Consider the following 20,815-nt stretch of genomic DNA (forward strand, 5'->3'; position numbering starts at 1 on the left):
GAAGAGGTATGCCGGAACTCTTGGCAAAAACAAAGGAATACCGGGGTGTTTATCTGGTAGTTGGTTTTACTACATCATAGTATTATATAGGCCTCAACTGGTATGGCGGCCTAATATCGAGATATACTTTATCATATTTTCCCTTATAAGAACAATAATAGAACAGACAATGAAAACATTTTCTTACAGTACTGTTCCTTACTCCGTGTGTATGTATTCTAAGGAGTAAGTATTGTTCCTTACTCCGTGTTAATAGTAACAATGACAGATGCAAAACACTCTCATGATAAATTTTAGACTGTTCAGATCGATTGTTCATAGAAGGTGGGAGTGACGCTAAAGGATTGATTGAGGCACTTTCAAGAAATTCGTATCATTTCAAGTAATATTAATAATATGGTGAATATAAATATTATAAACTGATTTTCTGGACCAAACAAAATATAGATTAACTTAATCAAACGAAATTCCAAATGTAATGTCATACAATAACCTAAAGACTTCTGCAACTACAAATGGCAGCAGATAAGATAGCTAAGAGTAGAATATAAGCTATGTTGATTATATTTTATAATTATGTATTCATAATATTGAATACCGGTAATATTCAGAAATGCATCTAACAACTAATATTTGATCGCAATAGTATTTAATATTTGCAATTTTATCTTTATTTCCATCTTGATGGTTGTTGGTGATCAGGTGCCGTGAATGTCATTGTTGAGCCCCTAGGTTTCAGGTTCCTTCCTATAATGAGATTCACGATAAAAGTCAGCACTTATCAGGTACAATCGCAAACATTGGTTTGCTATCCTTGTCTGACATACGAAAGCAACCAGATCGCTCTATCCTTTTGCTGATCCGTTGCCAAATAGTTTCTGGCAGACTAAGAAGAAATATTATGAGCTACCAAAATATGTCATCTTAAATATGAAAATTTATCACTGTATCAAATCATAGAAAATATTTTTTACGAATAAATCACATGAATAAATCTCATATTTCTGATTTCATCAAAACAAAAATAAATTAAATAACATTGAACGTTCAATGATGAAAAACGAAGTCTGTTATGAAACGACCACGGATGACTTACGGTAGGTTGTATAGAGGAGAAGGATCTTTTACCCAGAATATTGAGTGCAAAAATTTGCACAGAACTTGTCATCATGTAAATTACTTCTGGGTGAGAAAATGTGCAACTAGAGTAGTTTTCATAATCATTTGAAGAATTGACTTGCGTTATTGAATTCTTAGTTTATTCGGTATCTTCTTTTTTACTATATCCAGATTATTCGTTTATTTATGCAAGCAAAATGGAAAGTAACTTCAGTTTAGGGTACATTCCGAAACAGAAAGTGATTTCGTCACTTACAGATGAAACCTTATTTATGTAGGAGTGATCCGCAATAAAAAAGACAGACCTAATTTACTAAGATGTAAGGAACATAACCAACTTTTCAAAAAAATAATATGAACTTGAAAACAGTGTATCACAATAATATACAACATTTTAAAATAAATATTTTTATTAGCTATATTCTGCGAATAAGAAACAATGTAACAATATATATTATTTTAAAAGATACATCGCTTGTATAAAAGGCACTATAAGTTATTACATATATGTATTATAATGATCAACAGACAATGGAATAAATTATGCATGTGACAAGAAATTAAACTCAAAGCACAAAAATAATACAGGAAAAGACATTATCAATTACTCTTTGAAAGTGGGCTGGATAACAGTATAAATGATAAGCATTAAGAATCAATAAGTGGACATAAACATTGGAAAAATATAAATACAACTTAATACAATCTTAAAACATAAGTTTATAATGATTTGATGAAGAATTATACTTTGATATTTACATACACCAGTGATTCATAGTAATTCAACTCAACTTATATCACATAAGTAAGGCGCTTGAAGTGGTTTCATTTCCAGAATGTTCACGTTCAATCCAATCAAAGTATACATACATAGTAGAGGTGAGTTGATTGCAGATGCCATCAGTTTTTATTGTTTTCAGTTGTATCTTCAAAAGCCGATACTATCCATGCTGTAAAAAGTTAAATTAAATTAATCTCTGATACAAACACAAATAAGAATCTATTTGAACATTAGACTGAATATTATTAAGTAAGACTGATGAAATATTATTAGCTATACATTCCAAGTGGAAGTTAAGAGGAGCATAATATTCTGATTTAAATGTCAAGGTATGTAAGGAATCATGCCTATGTATAAAATCACATTTGTCATCTGTATATTTAGAGGTACTCGTATGATATGAAGTTAGTATGTTTGTTTCAACAGACAAACCCTTGAAACAAAATCAGGATCACCTTCAGAGGGAAAACATATCAGCTAAGCATAGACATTTTTACTAAAATTGAGGTGAAATTCAACATGAAAAAAGAATTAATTTTGATTAAAATGATTGAATAAAAGTATTAACATGATTGAAAAAAATAAAATAGTAACAATTTTTGCTGAAGGTTATGCCCACATTAAGCACAGCTTTGTGCGTGGGTGATGGGATAGCTGATGATGATGATGAGTGTGGGGCTACTGCTTCAGGTGTGTACCGAACTTCCGGGAAACGATTTTTCAACTCATAAATTATACAGAATGATTCAAAATTATTGTTCCAATCTCAAACAATTAAAATTTATAAAAAATCTTTGCATACAAACCAATTTTCCATCAAATTATTTACAGAATTATCACGTTTATGGTGGTTTATTATAACTGTTCGATGTGCCCTCCTTTTGAGGTTAGGACGACATCTACAAAACACTGGGGTCCATACACCTTGGTTTGTCAAAATGCACAAAAAACGTTCACTTATGAACAAATCTCGTTCATGCTCCACTGTTTTATGAGGGTTTTTGGTTCGCCATATAACAACATGTTGATTGACTTACATGGTACGTTGCCTCATTGCTATAAACGAGATGCTACTAAAGTGATCGTGTGGTGTGAATTTTCTCAAACTAAAATGTATGGATCCAACTTTTTTGTAGATGTTATCCGAGCCTCAAAAGAAGGGCATATATAATACACCATCATTAAATTGATGCTTATGTGAGTAATTTGGTGTGGAATTGGTTTGTGTTCGTCGTCTTTTTAAATAGATATGACTGTTTGAAATTGGGACATTTGTTTTTAATATTCTGTATTTAGTAGAGTCATCTTCTCAAGTGGTCACCCATACAACAGAAGGTGCAGGCGCATGTCTCTCAACTTATCTACGCGAGCACGGAGTCAACCGCTTCCCAAACACGATAACAATTTCAAACCAACCTATCTTGCTCAGAGTAAGACAACAGCAAATATAATAGTATGCTCTTTTTTTAAGGTTCATTTAAACAATTTTACAAATAACGACTTCATACAGAAATTTGAATATATTCTTCAATGCAATCTTATTCAGTAAATATTACATCTATGAGCGACTAAAGGGTAAGACACGGAATGCCACAAATTAAATAGCAAGGGAATTGCTTCTACATGTTTAGCACGTTACGTGACTGCATCGTATCAATAGATGAGATCTTACTCTGATTGTTCTATAAAGGGTTTTTAAGGGAATTATAAAAAACCAGGTCTGGCCATAGAACTACTCTCAATTCCCCAGGTGTTCTTCGATATTTGTATGAATAATATGATAATTGATTCCCATTAGAATAATACATCAAAGGAGGAATCAGAACACAACTGAATACAGCCGTGGGTAGCCTATGAAAAAATCTTGAATAGTACTGAGCTTTGCTTTAATCACTATGGCAAAACAATACTGTCTACATTAAATCTAGAAAAATTCCTCACAAATGAGCTTGTTAATTATTATTATTAATTATCAAATATTCAAATCTATTGACTTCTATTACTTCTATCATGTTATATACTTTACTTGTGATATAAGTGTATTTTAACTTTGCTAGAAGGTTTTTAGAAGATTTTATAACTACGGTACATTCTCAACGTTTTACATTTTCAACTACAGTAACATCAACGAGTACTTTTATCAAACACCGACATAAATTACAGTATTTCACAATACTAAAATGAACAAAGAATTGATTAATGCAAACGACAGAAAATGTTGAATATTTTTATTCATAGATAATTTATAAAAAAATGAGTGGACTACTAATTTGAAATACAATGTTAATAAATAATTATCCAATACTGGAAGTATAACCTCAATGAATGAGAATGAGTTCCCTCATGAAGCCAAGCGTTTCCGTTCAAAAATCAACATTAGACTCTACACACTCTACTCAGACTCTGGTACATTGAGTTTACACAACTATATTCTACAATTCATCATTTCTAATTGTCCTAAAAACTAAACATAGAGTTAGGTTTATGATATGCATGATCTCTGCATAGGATTCAGCAAGATTCATGAAAAGGAATTCAAGAAAGTATTAAGGAATTCAATAAAGTATCAATGACTTCCCGGACTCTAATGGTCTTTCAATAAGCTATTCGTTTTAGTCTATCTTATCTAAACTCACACTTAATTAGTTCCAATCCCCGATAAAATGTTAGCTTACACGAAATGTTGAGTAATACTACCTATGAACCACCAAGTAACAAATAACTACTAACGCTGCCACCTCCCTTGAACACAAAATGGAACAAGTCCAATCAGTTTTCTAATGTGTGTATAACTCACAGAAATTGCGAATGATAGACAAATTCGTGATGATCGCTAGGTATTGTACGATGTCTTGGCAATGACAAAGCAGCTAGGAAGCATAAAAAGCATCAAACAATCACCCACTAATCAACTCTGAGTTTGAAGACTAGTTTCTATACATAATAAAGGAAATAAATATTTTAAATCCTATAACAGATCTTATTTTTCAGAAATACCCTTGAATGAAAAAAGCATTTATCTACTTTATTAATTGTAATTGGAAGAATATTGATAGCTGATAAGTGACAAAATTAACTGATTGAGGGTGTCAGAAGAAAATCGTTTGGAAACTTTAAAAAAGCATTTGTTTCATTTTCCTCTATAGACGATTTAGATTTTTTATCTTACTCTATCCATTTACATTGTTAAATCAACATCAACACCGGTAATTATCCATGTTTGTAATGCGATGTAGAAATAGGTGAAGAAAATAAGCTGAACTTAAAAATTTCATCCTTTTTATCCGTATCTAATCTAGTTAATCTAACCCATGTGAGTTCCTTTGGCACACTTGCAATGTGCTTGGAATTTGCTTTCTAAATAAGAATAATAAAATTACTAACGTCAATTAAGACCTTTATTTAAATCGTAAATTCCTTTAAAAAGTGAATTCATTCAGTGTACTGGATTCAAGAAAAATAAGAGATTCCAGCCAAGCAGCCATGGTTAAATGAGAGAGGAAATCAACTGGAAGGTCTTGACATATATTCAAACACATCGAAGAACATCTGGAAAGCTGACATTTTAATGAGTTTTGAGACTCATGGCGTTGATAAGCGTGATGTAAGAAACGTAGTACGGAAATAACTATGGATTCAGCACATGAGTTGTGAATTTTCTACATCTTCAGACTGATTAAAAAGTGTAATAATAGAATATTGAAATTGGATACTATAGTTTGTAAAAAAAAAAGATAAGACTTGGCCCTCCATCCAAAGAAATTACAGTGTTGCCAAATGATACAAAATTTCAACTCTTTCTTCTAATTTAACCAGAGAATTGTATGTAGAATATCATCCCCGATATTACAGTAGTGCTGAAAAAGTTTCTGGATTAAATTATTGAATCCAATTACTTTGATGAAATTCAAAACATCGCAAAAGTATGTTTTCTTTAATATTGCTTCTCTCAGATTTTTGGGGTGTCGATATAAGTAAGAATTTCAAATCAAAATAGCGAGAAGGATGTCTCCTGTCCATTGGTGTCTGGATTATTTTATCCGACCTACATTTATTTTTAAATTGATGATTATGTTAATCGATATCGAGACATTTCGAGAAGAAAAAAATAAGATTTTCGACATGCAAGAAACTTGTTGTTTTAAATTGCAAGATGCTGGTTGCTATGAGAAAGGCTGTAATGCATCACTGCTTGGATTATTCAAGGCGGGTTGTTATATTCACTCCTCATAATCATGTAACTTAGCAGTCACTGAATTTTTCAAGCGTTCTGTATTTTGTTTTTGTTGGTCCCAGCTACTGATAGAACACCATTGGAACTGATGGAACACCATTCAGCCGCTCTTCTTGACTTTGAAACTCCCGAGAGACTAAAATACGTTTTGCCGATTACTTCTGACAATTAGGCTCAACTCACACTTACGCGACTCAGGTCGAGAAGAGATTCGACTCGAGTCGGGAGCATGTGTTTCCAAATGGTGACACTCAGACCAGTCGATTCTAGTCTCCGCGACGTCACCATTTGAAAACACATGCTCTCAACTAGAGTCAAGTCTCTTCTCAACCTGAGTCGCGTAAGTGTGAGTTGAGCCTGAGACAGAAATAGTTTCAATTATTTCCGAGAAACTTTGTCGCTTCCAACACCCATTTATCTCTTGAAATAAAAATTGATATAAAATTCTTACTAATTACGGCACCCCATAATAATTCTGAGGGGATTTATATTCAATATAAAAACATATTTTCGCAATGTTTCCAATTTAATAAAAAAAAACTAAATTTCCTTTTAATACTTCAACCTTGAAACTTTTAATGTACTATTGTATTATCGGAGATAATATTCTACATACAAATCTGTGATTAAAATTGAAATTTGAGAAACTTGCAGTTTCACACCATTTGACAACGCTGTCACATTCTTCAGATGAAGGACCAAGTGTCAGATAATTTTATACAAACTAAAACACTTGTATTGGTATAATACTAGAGATTTCAATATACTTAAAGTATTGGTTTATTGAAACTACTTGCATTGTCTTTGCTGAAATCTAACCAATTCTATGAGTAATACTTTTGAATAAAAAGAAGTATGCAATAAGATTTTCAATTGTATCAATAATATGATTATTATTAAAAATAAATACAAATTGTAACTAATTTCTAGTTGTTATGGAAAAAATGTTGTTGGAAACTTACCGATGAAAATTATCAAGAAAACTCCCCCAATCACTCCCAGAATAATCATCATCTGCAACAAATGAGATCAGACATCAGAAATCAAGTCAATGATATTTGAACCAAAGGAGGATTGGATTAAAAATTAATATTGCAGTAAGTAGAAAATGTTTGTGTTAGTTGCTTCACATAGATTCACTATCAGCCACTGTACAAGTTTTCCTACACACTATGGAGCATAAATAGCCGATCATCAAGTACCAGATATATTACAACATTACAAGAAGAAATAAGACATGCTATTAAACGCTTTAAAAAGAACAGAGCTCCAGGAGATGACGGTATTACAAATGAAGTTATAATTTCCGCAATCGATGTGCTACTTCGACCATTGAAACAACTCTTCAATAAAATTATGGTGGAGAGGACAGTTCCTACAGATTGGGGGAGAAGTAAAATTATAATTCTATTCAGAAAAGGTTTTCGAGCAGATATAAGAAACTACAAGCCTATCACTTTGACATCAACCATCTACAAAATATTCGCATTAGTAATAAAAACCGAGTAATAAGCAAGATCTACAAAATCACCCCACAGAACAGGCTGGATTTAGACTTGGATACTCGACAGTTGAGCAATTACAAGCCGCCAACCAACTCATCGAAAAAAGCATAGAGTATGAGATTTTTTTATTCATTCATTATTCTACAAAGACGACTTCCTAGAAGTATTTTAAGCCTAGGTGGTGATGATGGGATGAATGATAATACAATGAAGGTAGAGTTATGAATGAATAAAGATGATGGGTTATGTCTTCCACTTGAATTGATTTGAGTCCACTTTTCAGTCCAGAAATAAAAAAACTAGAAATTTGAATTTGATTTGATTTTCCTCTATACCTTGGATTTGTGGACTTTCATAAAGCATTTGATAGTATCAACCACGGTCAAATGTGGAAGGCATTGAAAGAATCGGGCATAGAGACTGGCTATATTGAGATATTAAGAAGTTTGTACACAAATAATGAGGTTTATATCGAGCTTAAGCGAAAAGGAAGGATCATCAAGGTGGAAAGAGGTTTAAAACAGGGGTGCCCACTCTCACCAATTATTCGTTAATTGCTGTTTGGAATATGTTTTTAGAAGACTGATGCCCGGTTTCACCAACCTTGATCAAATATAGCCTAGCCATGGTCAATTAGACCATAGTCAAAATTTGATCACTCGTTCAAACATACAACTGTTCCACCAACCTCAGGATTGATCAAAACTCCGTCGGTCAAATCTGAACATGGTCAACTCTTGTAGCTGTACTTTTCTGAAGTTGGCAAACATGTTTGCTGGCTTGCTATTGGCTACATCTGATTTTGATGGATGGAAATTACTGAGATATTGCAATTATTCAAATGCTAATGAATTAATAATCATTATTAAACGAAAATCCAAATTGAATGCTGTAGCCTAATATAGGAAATATAGTAACACCCCATGATACTTATATCAGTTTTGCTGCTCATATTCAGAGGGTAATTTGCGCTGAATGCCCTTTTTACTTTACCGTCAGGCCATCAAAAATTTAGATTACTGCACTTTTTTCTGTAATTACTGTACTGATTTTTCTTCATATTCATTATTTCGGGGCGGACCCACTGGACCCCCTTCTTATATACGCTCCTGGCACAGACGTTTTGTATAGTTACACATCTATAATAATATTTCAAATATGAATTGAATACTCTCGTACAAAGAGATTTACAAATCACCATCAATTTTGACAATTTTTTATAAACAAAGGAACATTCCAATTTTAATGAGATACATTAAAGCAGCAAGGATGATCTGAGGATTGAATAATAAAGACCTACTTTGTAATCGAGAGTAAAACAAATCTTCAATTCAAAATCTTCCTTTATTTTCTTTACTATAATAATTCACTAATTGGAAGATTCCGAGAACGAACCTAATAAATAATTTACTACAACTAAATTCAATCGCACTTAAAACTTTGAAATTTTTCATTGCGTCAAAAACATTTATAGTAACCTACAAACAAGCAAGGAAATTGATCGAACCAGTCTTTTGACCGTGTTCAAATAATTTGATCGCCCGTTCGGCGGCAGTCAAACTTAACCATTGGTTTGACCGTGGTTAAACTCAACTGGTGTTGGTGGAACGAATTATTTCTGATTTGACCAGCTGATAGACTTTAACCATGTTCAAATGCCTTGACCAAGGTTGCTAAAACGAGGCATGAGTTGGGAAAACAGAGGATTATGCGTAAATGGATATCAGCTGTCAAACCTAAGATTCACAGATGATGTTATGTTGATTGGAAAAAATGTTGAAGAGATGAGAGAAATGTTGGTCAATGTTGGGTCGATGTACTATGTGGATGAATATGAGTAGCTGGGTCAACTTCTATCTTTTGAGAATCGAAAAGGGAAGGAAATAAAGCAGAGAATAAACAAGGGATGGAAGAAGTATTGGATCCTAAGGAAAATATTCAAGGGAGATTTCTCGAATAAATTAAAAGCGAAAACCCTCAGAAAATGTGCCTATCCATCACTATTGTATGGGGCTCAAACTTGGACAATGACAGCTGAACTTAACAGAAGATTAGAGACAACTCAGACAAAAATGTCAAGACGTATGTATACTCGGACTTCGACTGCAACAGAGAGTTAGAAACACGGGAATTTTTAAAATGATCAATGTGAAGTATCTGCAACGGGAAGCTCATCTAATCAAGTGGAGATAGGCCGGTCACGTGGCAAGGATGGAAGCTGACAGATGGGCTAAGACATGCACGGAATGGATAGGCCTACTACGGGACAGGACCAGAGGGAGGGGACGCCCAGACTCCCGTGAATTGATGAACTTTCGCAACGAGTTGGAGATTTGTGGCTGACCAAAGCTAGAGACAGGGGGGAATGGGCAAAAGTTATTAACAGACTCTGAATTAAAAAATGGAAAATTGTAGAATATTTTAAATAATGTGAAATTGTATTTGTTGCCAACCACATACATACCTCATAAGAGAGGCTTTTGTTGTTTTAAGAATTTAAATAAAGTTATATTATTATTATTGTTATGGAGCAAGGGCACATCAGTTACATTGGCAAGAGTAATTTCAATATGTGAAAAGTAGTTGAATAATCAATAATTCCACAAGACAGCTTTTATGAAAGACCTGCTTCTTGCAGACAAAAGGACCCGAAATCTAAGGTAAGGTTTTCACATAATAGAAATTGTTTCAGTTTCCAACCCCCCCCCCTCCCCCCCACCCAACAAAAAAGCTCAAATTAGTATTCTGTTTTGTAAATTAATCATCTCATGTTTTAAATAATAAATTAAAAGCTAGAACCTTTTTGTTTGTTTTGTAATAAATTATCTTCAATTGTTTAACGTTAAACATACTAATAAATAAATTCTTTAGTTCTTCATAACCATTTCTTTAATATGTGAATATGTTCTATTTTAGTGATAAAAATGTGAAATTTTTCTTCTATGTTTAGTTTTGAAGCATCTAATTTTTTTAAATCTACTTTGTGAAAAAAATAAAAACTGAAAATTTTGTGAAGTGAACAACTACAAGACTTAACCTATTTCGGACTAAAGTGAATGATATAAACCATTTTCTTTAAAGTTTACGAGCGAAATGAACTTAATTAATCAAAGGCAACAGAAAATGTAAGTTAATTAATAGTGCAATAGTGCTGCGGAGAAATTGCAGTTCATAAATCACAAATTAGCAAGTCTCTCAGCATATATTTTTCAATTACTGATCACTCACTTTGCGACCACACTTCACTTAAAAGTTGATGGTATAACATCCTCAGAATCCCCGTCACAGTCATTAGCTAAACTTACTAAAATTAATATGAGTAAACTTAAAGAATATCTGAATCAAGAAGAATGGAAAGCTCTGTATGATGATAATGCCATATACACAAATATTGATCCAATGGTTGAAAAATTTACTAATACACTTACACATTATATACACCTTTCTACAACCGAGATAAAATTGAGACATAAGAAGAAACCGCTTAAACCATGGATTACACAGGGGCTGATTGAATCTATTAATAAACGAGATAAAATTGCTAGGCAATTGAAAAAGGAACCATTTAACACCGTTTTGAAAAATCAATTTAAGACTCATAGGAATCTCTTAAATAATTTGATATATAAAACAAAGTATGATTATTACAAAAATAGAATCAATGAGTGCGGAAATAATACTAAGAAACTATGGTCCCATATTAATGAACTTCTGAATAAGAAAGGAAACTCAGATGATGACATACAATTAAAAGCTCACGAATTGAATGAATATTTTGTAACTGTTGGAAAAACTCATGCAGATAAAATACCTAAATATGACAACAACCAGTCCTCATTTAAATTTGAATACAAGAAAGACAACTCAAGATTGAATGACTCATTTTCATTAAGACCTGTAAATGAAACTGAAGTAAAAAACGCAATATTTAGTCTAAAGAATAACACCAGTCCGGGTATTGACGGTATCAAAAGTAAAACTCTAAAGGAAATAGCCGACTTTGTCTCTGAACCACTCACTTTTATTGTAAATAGATGTTTTAAGGAGGGTATTTTTCCATCTTTATTTAAAATAGCCAAGATAAAACCTCTCTTTAAGTCAGGTGATAAGAAGCTACCGGAAAACTATAGACCAATTAGTATGGTGAGTTCATTAACTAAAATAATGGAGAAGCTAATAAAAAGACAAATTGTGGAATTCTTAGAGTCACATAAGATAATTGAAGATCATCAATTTGGATTTCAAAATAATAAGAGTACTAACGATGCTTTAATTCAGTTCTCGAACGCTGTGGCAGATCATTTAAATAAAGGAAAGAAAACTCTTTCTATCTTTATTGATTTGGCCAAGGCCTATGATACAGTATCTCATGAGCGCCTATTATGTAAACTAGAAAGGGTTGGAATCAGAGGAACTACATTAAAATTATTTGATAGTTACCTTTCACGTAGGGCACAGATTCTAACTATTAATGACTCAGTTAGTGAAGTTATCAATGACTCTCCTACTGGCTACAGCCTACCTCAAGGTACAGTCTTATCACCAATCCTATTTTTGCTGTATGTAAATGAATTGTTGAAATTGGATCTGAGCGGGGGCGAGGTGTTTTCTTTTGCAGATGATACTGTTCTCTTGTTTTGCGGTGAAACATGGCACCAAGTGTATGGAGCCGTCTCAAGAGGCATCTCCTTACTAAAGAAATGGCTGGATATGAACTCACTAAGTTTGAATATTAAAAAAACAAAATATATTGCATTTTCAAGAAATATAACTGGCCAGGAAGATACGGCATGTAAACTGAAATTGCATATTAATTGTAATGAATTTGATGCTAATACTGGTTGTTGTGATTGCCCCGAAATTGAAAGAACGAGTCACTTGAAATATTTGGGTGTTATAATTGAGCAGGGATTTAAATGGAAGAAACACATCACCTTTGTGATAGATTGAGGTTTGTATCTTATAAAGTTTACAAACTAAGATCGATCCTTCGGCTACCAATGCTGAGAATGGTGTACTTCGCTCTGGTGCAATCATTGCTACAATATGGTTTGGTGGTTTGGGGAGGTACGTTCGATACGCATGTAGCTCCTTTATTTAGAGTGCAAAAAATGATAATAAAAACAATATTGAATAAACCAACCATTTATCCCTCAATGAGTGCTTTCAAGGACATTAGAGTCATGACAGTAAGACAAATGTATGTTTTGAGCGTGATTAAATATTTTTGTAGATACAATTTTAATTTTATGCAATTAAATAATGAAAATCATAGGACTAGGTATAATTTGTACAAATTCGCATCATATGTTTCAAACCTAACACTTATTCGTAAGCAATTAATTTATATAGCTCCAAAACTAATAAATTCTATTCCACCCGGGCTTATCATAGAACTACCTTCCAAAAGTGTAGCAAGGAATATTAAGAAATGGATAACTGAGAGTCATTATTTTGATTTGTATATTGTGTAGATAATTTAATTTATATCCATTGTAATTGTACTACTATTCTGCTAAATTTAAGAGTCTCGATACATAGCTTGAATAATTCTCTTAGAATATAAGTTGTAATTTATTTATGTTATTTTGTATACATCTTTTTTTTTGTTTTAATTAGATGTGGATGACCGAAGTTTGACAATATGCTACTCCTACTGGCGAACAAGTGATTTTCACTTATGCCAGTGGTTTCATTTCCACCTCTTGTACCTTTATTTTGTTGATAGAATGTAAGTAAACTAGATTAAGGTACATTATCCTAAATTTTGTAATTGTTGAATTTTGTGTAGGAAATAAATTTGATTTGAATTGAATTTGAATTGAATTAAATTTCTCAAATAATGAGTAAGTTATAATAATAAGACTTCCCAAACAACATAGTACCAATTTTTTCGGCTTTCGCACTCCAGGAATAAGATACAGAAATAATTAGGAACAAGAGTGATAGGATGAAGAGTATACCTTGACGTTTTTCCACCACATTTTTCTCTTCAGACGGTTTGCATGTTGCTCGAACTGGGAGGCACCTTCTCGTAATGCATCTGCAAAAATAATATCATGACTAATGTAGATACAATGAGTAATGCAGAAGAGCTAATATAAATTTACAGCAACCTTTATAATTTGATGATTTTTCATTGGATTTAAACAAGTAAAAGTATTAAATCAAAACATCTCTACTCAATTCAACTTTAATTGCAATTTTTGTTAGCCATCATTCACAGAAAATAGTAAATTCATACTAAAATATCATATATACTACGTCCACGATACAATAAAACAATTCAATATTGATTCATTTTTCAATATTATCAATTGATTAAAATTAAAATTCTCGTAAAATATTAACATGCTGTGAGCTTCGTGTCTTATTGGACAATTTAAATGAGAAAAATGACAAGAAGTCACGCTAAACATTAAACCAAAAAAGGTATTTGATACAATAAATTACATAAAAAGTACGAGCATTGCAATAAATACCTGTAGGTACTTTCAAAGGAACAAATTTCTCTAGTTGACTTGACACAGATACTGGTGAGATGAACTATTAATCATTTTTCATGATAAAACCTGTTTAACTACAATTAACTTCACTGAGTCTATAACGACTACGCCTACCTTCATACAACAGATTCGACGATTGGGTCATGCAATGCCACCTTCTTTAATTTTTTTATACAGTGAATAGTTCTATTTCATCATCTTATAGTTTCTCTGGTAGCAGGAACAACACTACCAGATGAATTAATTTTAAAAAAACCTTTAAAACATTTTCTTACATTTTGATTATTCAACAAATTAAAGATTATCAAGTGTCGAAACAAAATTTACTTAACCTAAATGCTTAATTGAGAGTTTATTGAACCCCCCCCCCACCACCGTTATTAAGTTTCGACTGATGCCACACCAAACAGTCAACGTCTCGCCATTGATACAAAATCAGCAATAAATAAAAGAAAACTCTAATCTTTATTCATAAACGTTTCTTCCACGGCAGAGAAGGCGAGGTTATTATCTTTTGCACGATTTTATCAACATCTACAGGAGAATTTGGGCAAAAATTATCATCATTTTACGTAATCAATACCACAATTTATTCCTCTCTTATTAAAATGGCAACATTGAGGTACACTAGAAAAATGTTTCTCAAAATTGAAATCTTGCGCAAAGATGAGAATGGAAATCTGGAATGAACAATAGGAACACTCTGAACGCATGCACTTGCTGGTTGCGTTCAGTGTAAGCAGCTACAGACAAGTTACAACGGGTTTCAATGAATCTTTCCATATTTTGTTTCTGGACTCATGCATGATCTGACGTGCACTTGCACAAACATGCATCCAATGTGATCATATCATTACTCTTTATTTAGTTCCGGCTCAAATGTCATGAAAAAGGCACACCGTAATCATTTTTGGGTAAGAGACGTAAAAGATGTCTCAATTTATGCGTTAGGTCTAGCATAATAAGGATCGTGATGATGATAAGTCGAAATCACAGGCATAAACCTTTGAAACAAGATGGCCGCCAAAATTTTTAGGGTTTTGCTATATCGCGTGTATTTTAATAACCGTTCAAGATATTCAACCGTTCTTTGAACGAAAATGTTTAAAAAAACTCCTTCTACAAATTTTGTTCTATAAAATGTCCCTCTAAAACGCATATTTTATTAGTTATAACCTTCAAAAGCCCAAAAAAGCGTTTTTTCTGAATGCTTTCAAATTTCTTTCCATTATAACTTTTTTTGTGCAGATAAATTTAAAATCTATGAAATTTGGATCGTTTCTTCAGCTTTAAATCGATATATCTTCATGCGCTGCACGTCAACAAAGTGTTCTCCAGCTCCCTCCAAATAAAACCCTGCATGATTCCTGAAGCGTCCATACGCATGAGCGTAACAAGCTAGAACTAAATCGATTTTTCATGACTACTTCAAGATAGAGACTTTAAAATGGCCTCAATCTCTTCGTTACAAAAAGTCGAATAAGAATATTGATGTTGGAAACAACGAAAATACTGGACATCATTAACAATTCAAAATGGCAGTCATCATTGACCGAAATTTTTATATCGCTTGCTTTTCAGTTATTGTGAGAGATATCGGATTGATTTCACCACCTAGGTGTTTGGAATTCAATTAATCAATCTTTAATTTTCGATAGAATCGTCTAATTTGAACTACTTTTTCGTGATTAATTCAACTTCAAAAACTTGAAACTTACATTTTTCGGGGAAAATATTTTCCTTCCCACTCTGTATATGCATTCGCAGTAGACAATAGTATTATTGGCACAGTGTTGCAGAATATTTGCAAAGCTTCAAAATGACATCTGATTGAAAGCTGTAAGTTCATTTTTCGGCTGGATCGGAAAAAATAGTGTTTGCCGTGCAAAACACACTTTTTCCACTATATGCCAAACCTAATAATTAGAAAACCGTGTAACTCATAAAACTCCTTGAAGGTACAGACTTGGAAATGGTATCAATCTATTTGTAATGATGCGTAGAAAGAGAATAACCCATGATGGCAATCCCAAAAATGTTATTATCATCACGATCCTTATTATGCTAGACCTAACGAAATTGAGACATCTTCCACGGCTGTTACCCAAAAATGACCACGGTGTGCCTTTTTCATGACATTTGCGCCCGAACTAATATTTTAGTTGATGTTTTGTCAAACGATAGTGAGGCATGAGTAGCGCGCATACAAACTGTAAGGCCGGTTCAGGCCGTTGTAAACTTGAATACCGTTTCAGACCGCCATAGCGTCTCCGGGCGATGTAGCAAGTATCTCAGCGTATTAATACGCAAGCTACGAACAGTTCACACCAAAATGTGCTGTATGTATTTGGTCACAGTTCGACCTGTGATCGAGTGTCTTTTTCAAGCTCGGAGCGAGCGCATTCGCTGCCCGCGATAAAGGAGCGACGGCTACGTTGAAAACCACATCATTGACGCGAGGCGATAATACGCCGGTTGGAAATAGACAGATTGTTTAGAATTGGAAGATACATCGTTCAAAAGACGTCGCTGAATCTACGTACGGTGTATGAAACGGCCTGCCAGTGCGTTATTAAGATATTCACTGTCAAATTATTTAAACATTTCTGGACTCCTCTGTATTTAGTATTCATAATGATTCACTATGATTTACGTTATTCTATTACCAAGCAGCCATTTTTTCTAATGCATGATTTGAATATATTAATTGGAACTATTATTTTGATGACTGTTGTTATTTTATTAACAATTTTTGGTCCTAAATATGAGACTGATCTTTGAGCAGCTGATATTGACTTCCTGGGTAATGCCAAGTCGATGTTTCTTCTGCATTTTCCTTGATGATGATTCAGGTTGAGAAAGAATTGAATTCTTTCTTAGCAGTGTAAGCCACACAGTAATTTCTATGAGAATTATAGGAGTCATGATGAACCACAGTCATGTTTCCGAGTTCGGGAGTTAGCCAAGTTCTAGACTTTAAATAACTGGAGTCAGAAAATTGGCTTTCCTAAACGGGCGTAGTCGTAGTTTTTATGATAATCTTTACTTTCTCATTTCTATAATTGGAAACGTTTTTCCTTGACAAAATGAAACATTCCTGAATAATTCTAAATACCTGAAACTTTACACTATTCTCTCTATATTTTATTTTGTGTTCAATTTTCTAGTTTTTCGAGATTTAATATAAACGTGGACTACGACTACGCCCCGTTTCGAAATGCCAATTTTCTGACTCCAGCTGTTTAAAGCCTAGAACTTAGCTAAATCCCGAGCTTGAAAACTGGCCCTAAAAGGTTTGAAAGAGCATCACTAGGAGTTGAGAGTGCCTGCTCAAAGCAGTTACCCTTCTACCACAACTGTTTCTTATACACGTTACTAAGTTATGCTGTAAGATACAATATTAAAAAAACAAACTCTTCTAAAAAGAATGAATAGTATTGATTGAGTCAAACAAACATTGGTCTACAGCTTACCAGCTCTGTTATCCAGTTCGGTAAGCTTTGTATCTCTCTCAAGGACTTTTTCAACATTCACTCTCATGATGCCAACAACCTGAAAAACCATAAAAGTTTATAAATAAAAATATAGAAGTTCAAGAGAGCTCTTTCATCTCCAAATTGAAAGGTAACTATTTTTTATTTACAAGGATTACAATTATGCGCATCAATTCTATTTCAGTTGTTATTTTGTTACTTTGCAAATGTCTCTTATGATTGTAATTATTCTACAAACGAATTGGATAGCCTAATTATTATTACAAGTACAAGTAAAAAGCTTATTTTCTACAAACTATTCAGTATCATCTCAATAAAATTTATATTTATGTTATACTGTAATGGTATAATTTTATACGAATACAAGTCAAAAGTCTTTCAGAATAAATTTCCATTAGAAAATGTTCTATTGAGAATAGGTCAGATCCTTTCACAGACCAGCTCAAAAATTGTGGTCAAATAATGAGATTTTTGAATATGAATTTCCTACAGCTCAAATACAGTGCACATTCAAACCTTTTCAAAATTAATTATCTTAACTTAACATGACCATAACCTAATCCCAACCTTTCCTCGCAATAATTTGTACTACAAAAATTCTAGTAAAACTGGTACTAGGCTATATCAACATACATGCACCTGGTACCAATTTGCTTGCTAAAGATTTATAACAGGTTGTCGGTGCAATTCCGTGGGATGAATAAGAGGATACATTTTTCAAAAAAAAAAACATGTTGTAAATATGCCAGTTTACTCACTAAATATATCTTCAATCAATCTTCATTTGTAGAACCATTAACCAGCCAGATGAGCTGGGTTGGTCATCACGTCAAAAATACAATATCACACAGAAAGTTTTTGACAACACTGTCATGTCAAAAAATAAAACATAATGGCATAGATGGCTAAACACGGTGATGGCCACTAAATGTCAACTGTAGACTCCTGAAAAAATTCACTCAAGGAGTAGTATGGTCTGGCACGCAGCCAGGACTTGAGTCTCCTCTTAAACTCACTGTCACTCAAATGACGCACAGATGGAGGTAGCATATTAAACATTTTAATAGCGATATTAGGATAACAGTTCTGAGCCTTACTTAGCCTACATCGAGGAACATTGACTTCGAGAGCATTTCGAAGTGAGTAGGCACTCTGCAACCCCCTCAAATTCACTGTCAGATTGGTATTCCTAATACCAACCAGGGAAGCAAAGATGAACTGGCTAAAAACTGTGAGAATCCCAAGTCTGGCGAAGAGTGGCCTACAGTGCTCCAGATGACCACTGGATGATAATATCCGAACTGCCTTCTTCTGCAGCATAAGAATACTCTCACAGTGTGAAGAGTGTCCCCACAGCAGTATTCCATATATAATGTGACTATGGAACAGTGAATAATAGGCCATAATCAAATGTTCCTCAGTCAGCATGCACCTCAGTCTTCTCAACAGGTAGATCACACGAGACAGTCTTCTGCATACAGCATCCACATGAGCACTCCATGTTAACTTTGGATCGATGTTAAATCCCAGTTTTGCATATAAAAGAAGCAATACAAATCACTTTGAACTACGTTGATTTAATAATTTAATCTAGACAAAATTTATCTAGCAATCTTTGTCAAAGATTAATAGATGTATCTGATTATTTTTGTTCTCAACCTCTTAAAAATTAAAAAAAAAGAAATATTTACAATCAAATTTTAACAAATAATGTAAAATTTAATAAATTATAACTAACCTCATTTACTTGTGCCTGTGATTCTTGTAGCCGTTTATTGGTTTTATCATATGCAGACCGTGATCCATTTGGAACACCAAGATCATTGTTTCCAGAAAATCCACTTCCATCCATTGCCCTACAAACATGGAATTGTTTGTGCAAATATTACAAAGGTATTGAAAATGAAGAATCACAAAAATAAGTAAGATTATGTAAGAATAAACTTTATGAAGAAGTTTAAAATTTAAAATAGAAGAATAACGTCATGAGAGAATAACGACAAAAAAATTACATTGAAAATTACCGTAATGTTAAAAACCGAAGTAAACAGGAGTAAGATATTGATACAATGGTTGATAACGTTATAAATACGTAGTGCTAGACATAAAAAGTAAAATCATGTTTGTTTACTACAAAGAATAGTAGGCTATAGAATATTTTATTGGTGCTTGTTCCCATGGAACATACAAAGAGGCTGGTAATACAAAGCAGCAGTATATATCACTGCCATTTTAAATTGAAAAATAACATGCTAAGCAATCCAGAAAGTTTCATCAGTTTAAATGTTTATAATAGTCTCTTAAGAATTTAAATCACTCTAAATCATTCACAAATTGACTATAAGTTATTTCAAATAACCGGAGAAAATTCTATTCAATTTGGTAGCCGTAGTGTTTACTATAAAGAATGTACCTTAATTTACAAGTTGAAACATGATTTATAAGAACTAAGTTAACCTTCAATCAAAATTAACCTGTTGTGACAATGCAGCAATTTGCCGATTCCAGAGCCGTTTCAAATAAGATAATTACAACAGTATTTAAATTTTAAAAAATTAAAATTCGTTTATTAATTGAATATTTTTTCAACTATAATTACTGAGATCTTGGATCTTATAATCCCAACAGGATACAAGACTGATTTTGCAGCAACAAGACAACCTAACCATGTTATTAATTGCATTAAAGTCTTAGGTAGAAGTTTATTCCACATGCATAGCAAATAACCATTCTTCATTAATAAAAAGAAAATAGTAAAAAATATGGTACTTTTTGATGATGAATTGTAAATCAACTTTAAATTTTAAATAGCACAACACCAAGACATTATACAAGGTTTCTTTATGTAGCCTACGTACGTGAGATAGAAACAAGTCAAATGTCTTATAGCACTGTACTTACATGTTTTAAAATAGAACCAAGCCTATTTATGACAACTATGAATCAATTTAACAAATTAATTTACAGACTAAATTTGTAATTATAAAATTACAACACTTTTATTTTTAAACGTCATGGAACGGATGACTCAATTTTGGAAAGACGAACTTTGAGTTTGAACAAGAACAAATCACTTCCCTGTGGAAGGGGAACTCATCAGCTGGTTTTCAACAAGTAGGGGAATTTTTTCAACAGTTGGCTGCTTTGTCCTTGAAAATTTAATGCCATATTTCCAT

At 32.9% G+C, this 20,815-nt stretch overlaps 1 protein-coding gene across 2 annotated transcripts; it reads right to left on the minus strand.

Moving 5' to 3' along the window:
- Window positions 1-1,511: 1,511 nt before the first annotated feature.
- LOC111047511 (synaptobrevin-1) lies at window positions 1,512-20,763 on the minus strand. Of its 2 annotated transcripts, XM_039423372.1 has the most exons (7): window positions 20,541-20,743; window positions 19,378-19,495; window positions 17,619-17,697; window positions 13,603-13,682; window positions 7,097-7,148; window positions 4,698-4,770; window positions 1,512-2,069 (listed from the first exon to the last, which is right to left on the minus strand). In XM_039423372.1, coding segments are annotated over exons 1-7 (426 nt in total). In that variant the 5' UTR covers window positions 20,543-20,743; the 3' UTR covers window positions 1,512-2,047. The 2 variants fall into 2 exon arrangements, with proteins under 2 accessions (XP_039279306.1, XP_022188967.1); XM_022333275.2 differs by lacking the exon at window positions 4,698-4,770 and having other exon boundaries at window positions 20,541-20,763.
- Between the last annotated feature and the right edge of the window lie 52 nt (window positions 20,764-20,815).

Source organism: Nilaparvata lugens, chromosome 1, assembly GCF_014356525.2.
Source record: "Nilaparvata lugens isolate BPH chromosome 1, ASM1435652v1, whole genome shotgun sequence".
In the NCBI taxonomy this organism is placed as follows: Eukaryota; Metazoa; Arthropoda; class Insecta; order Hemiptera; family Delphacidae; genus Nilaparvata; species Nilaparvata lugens.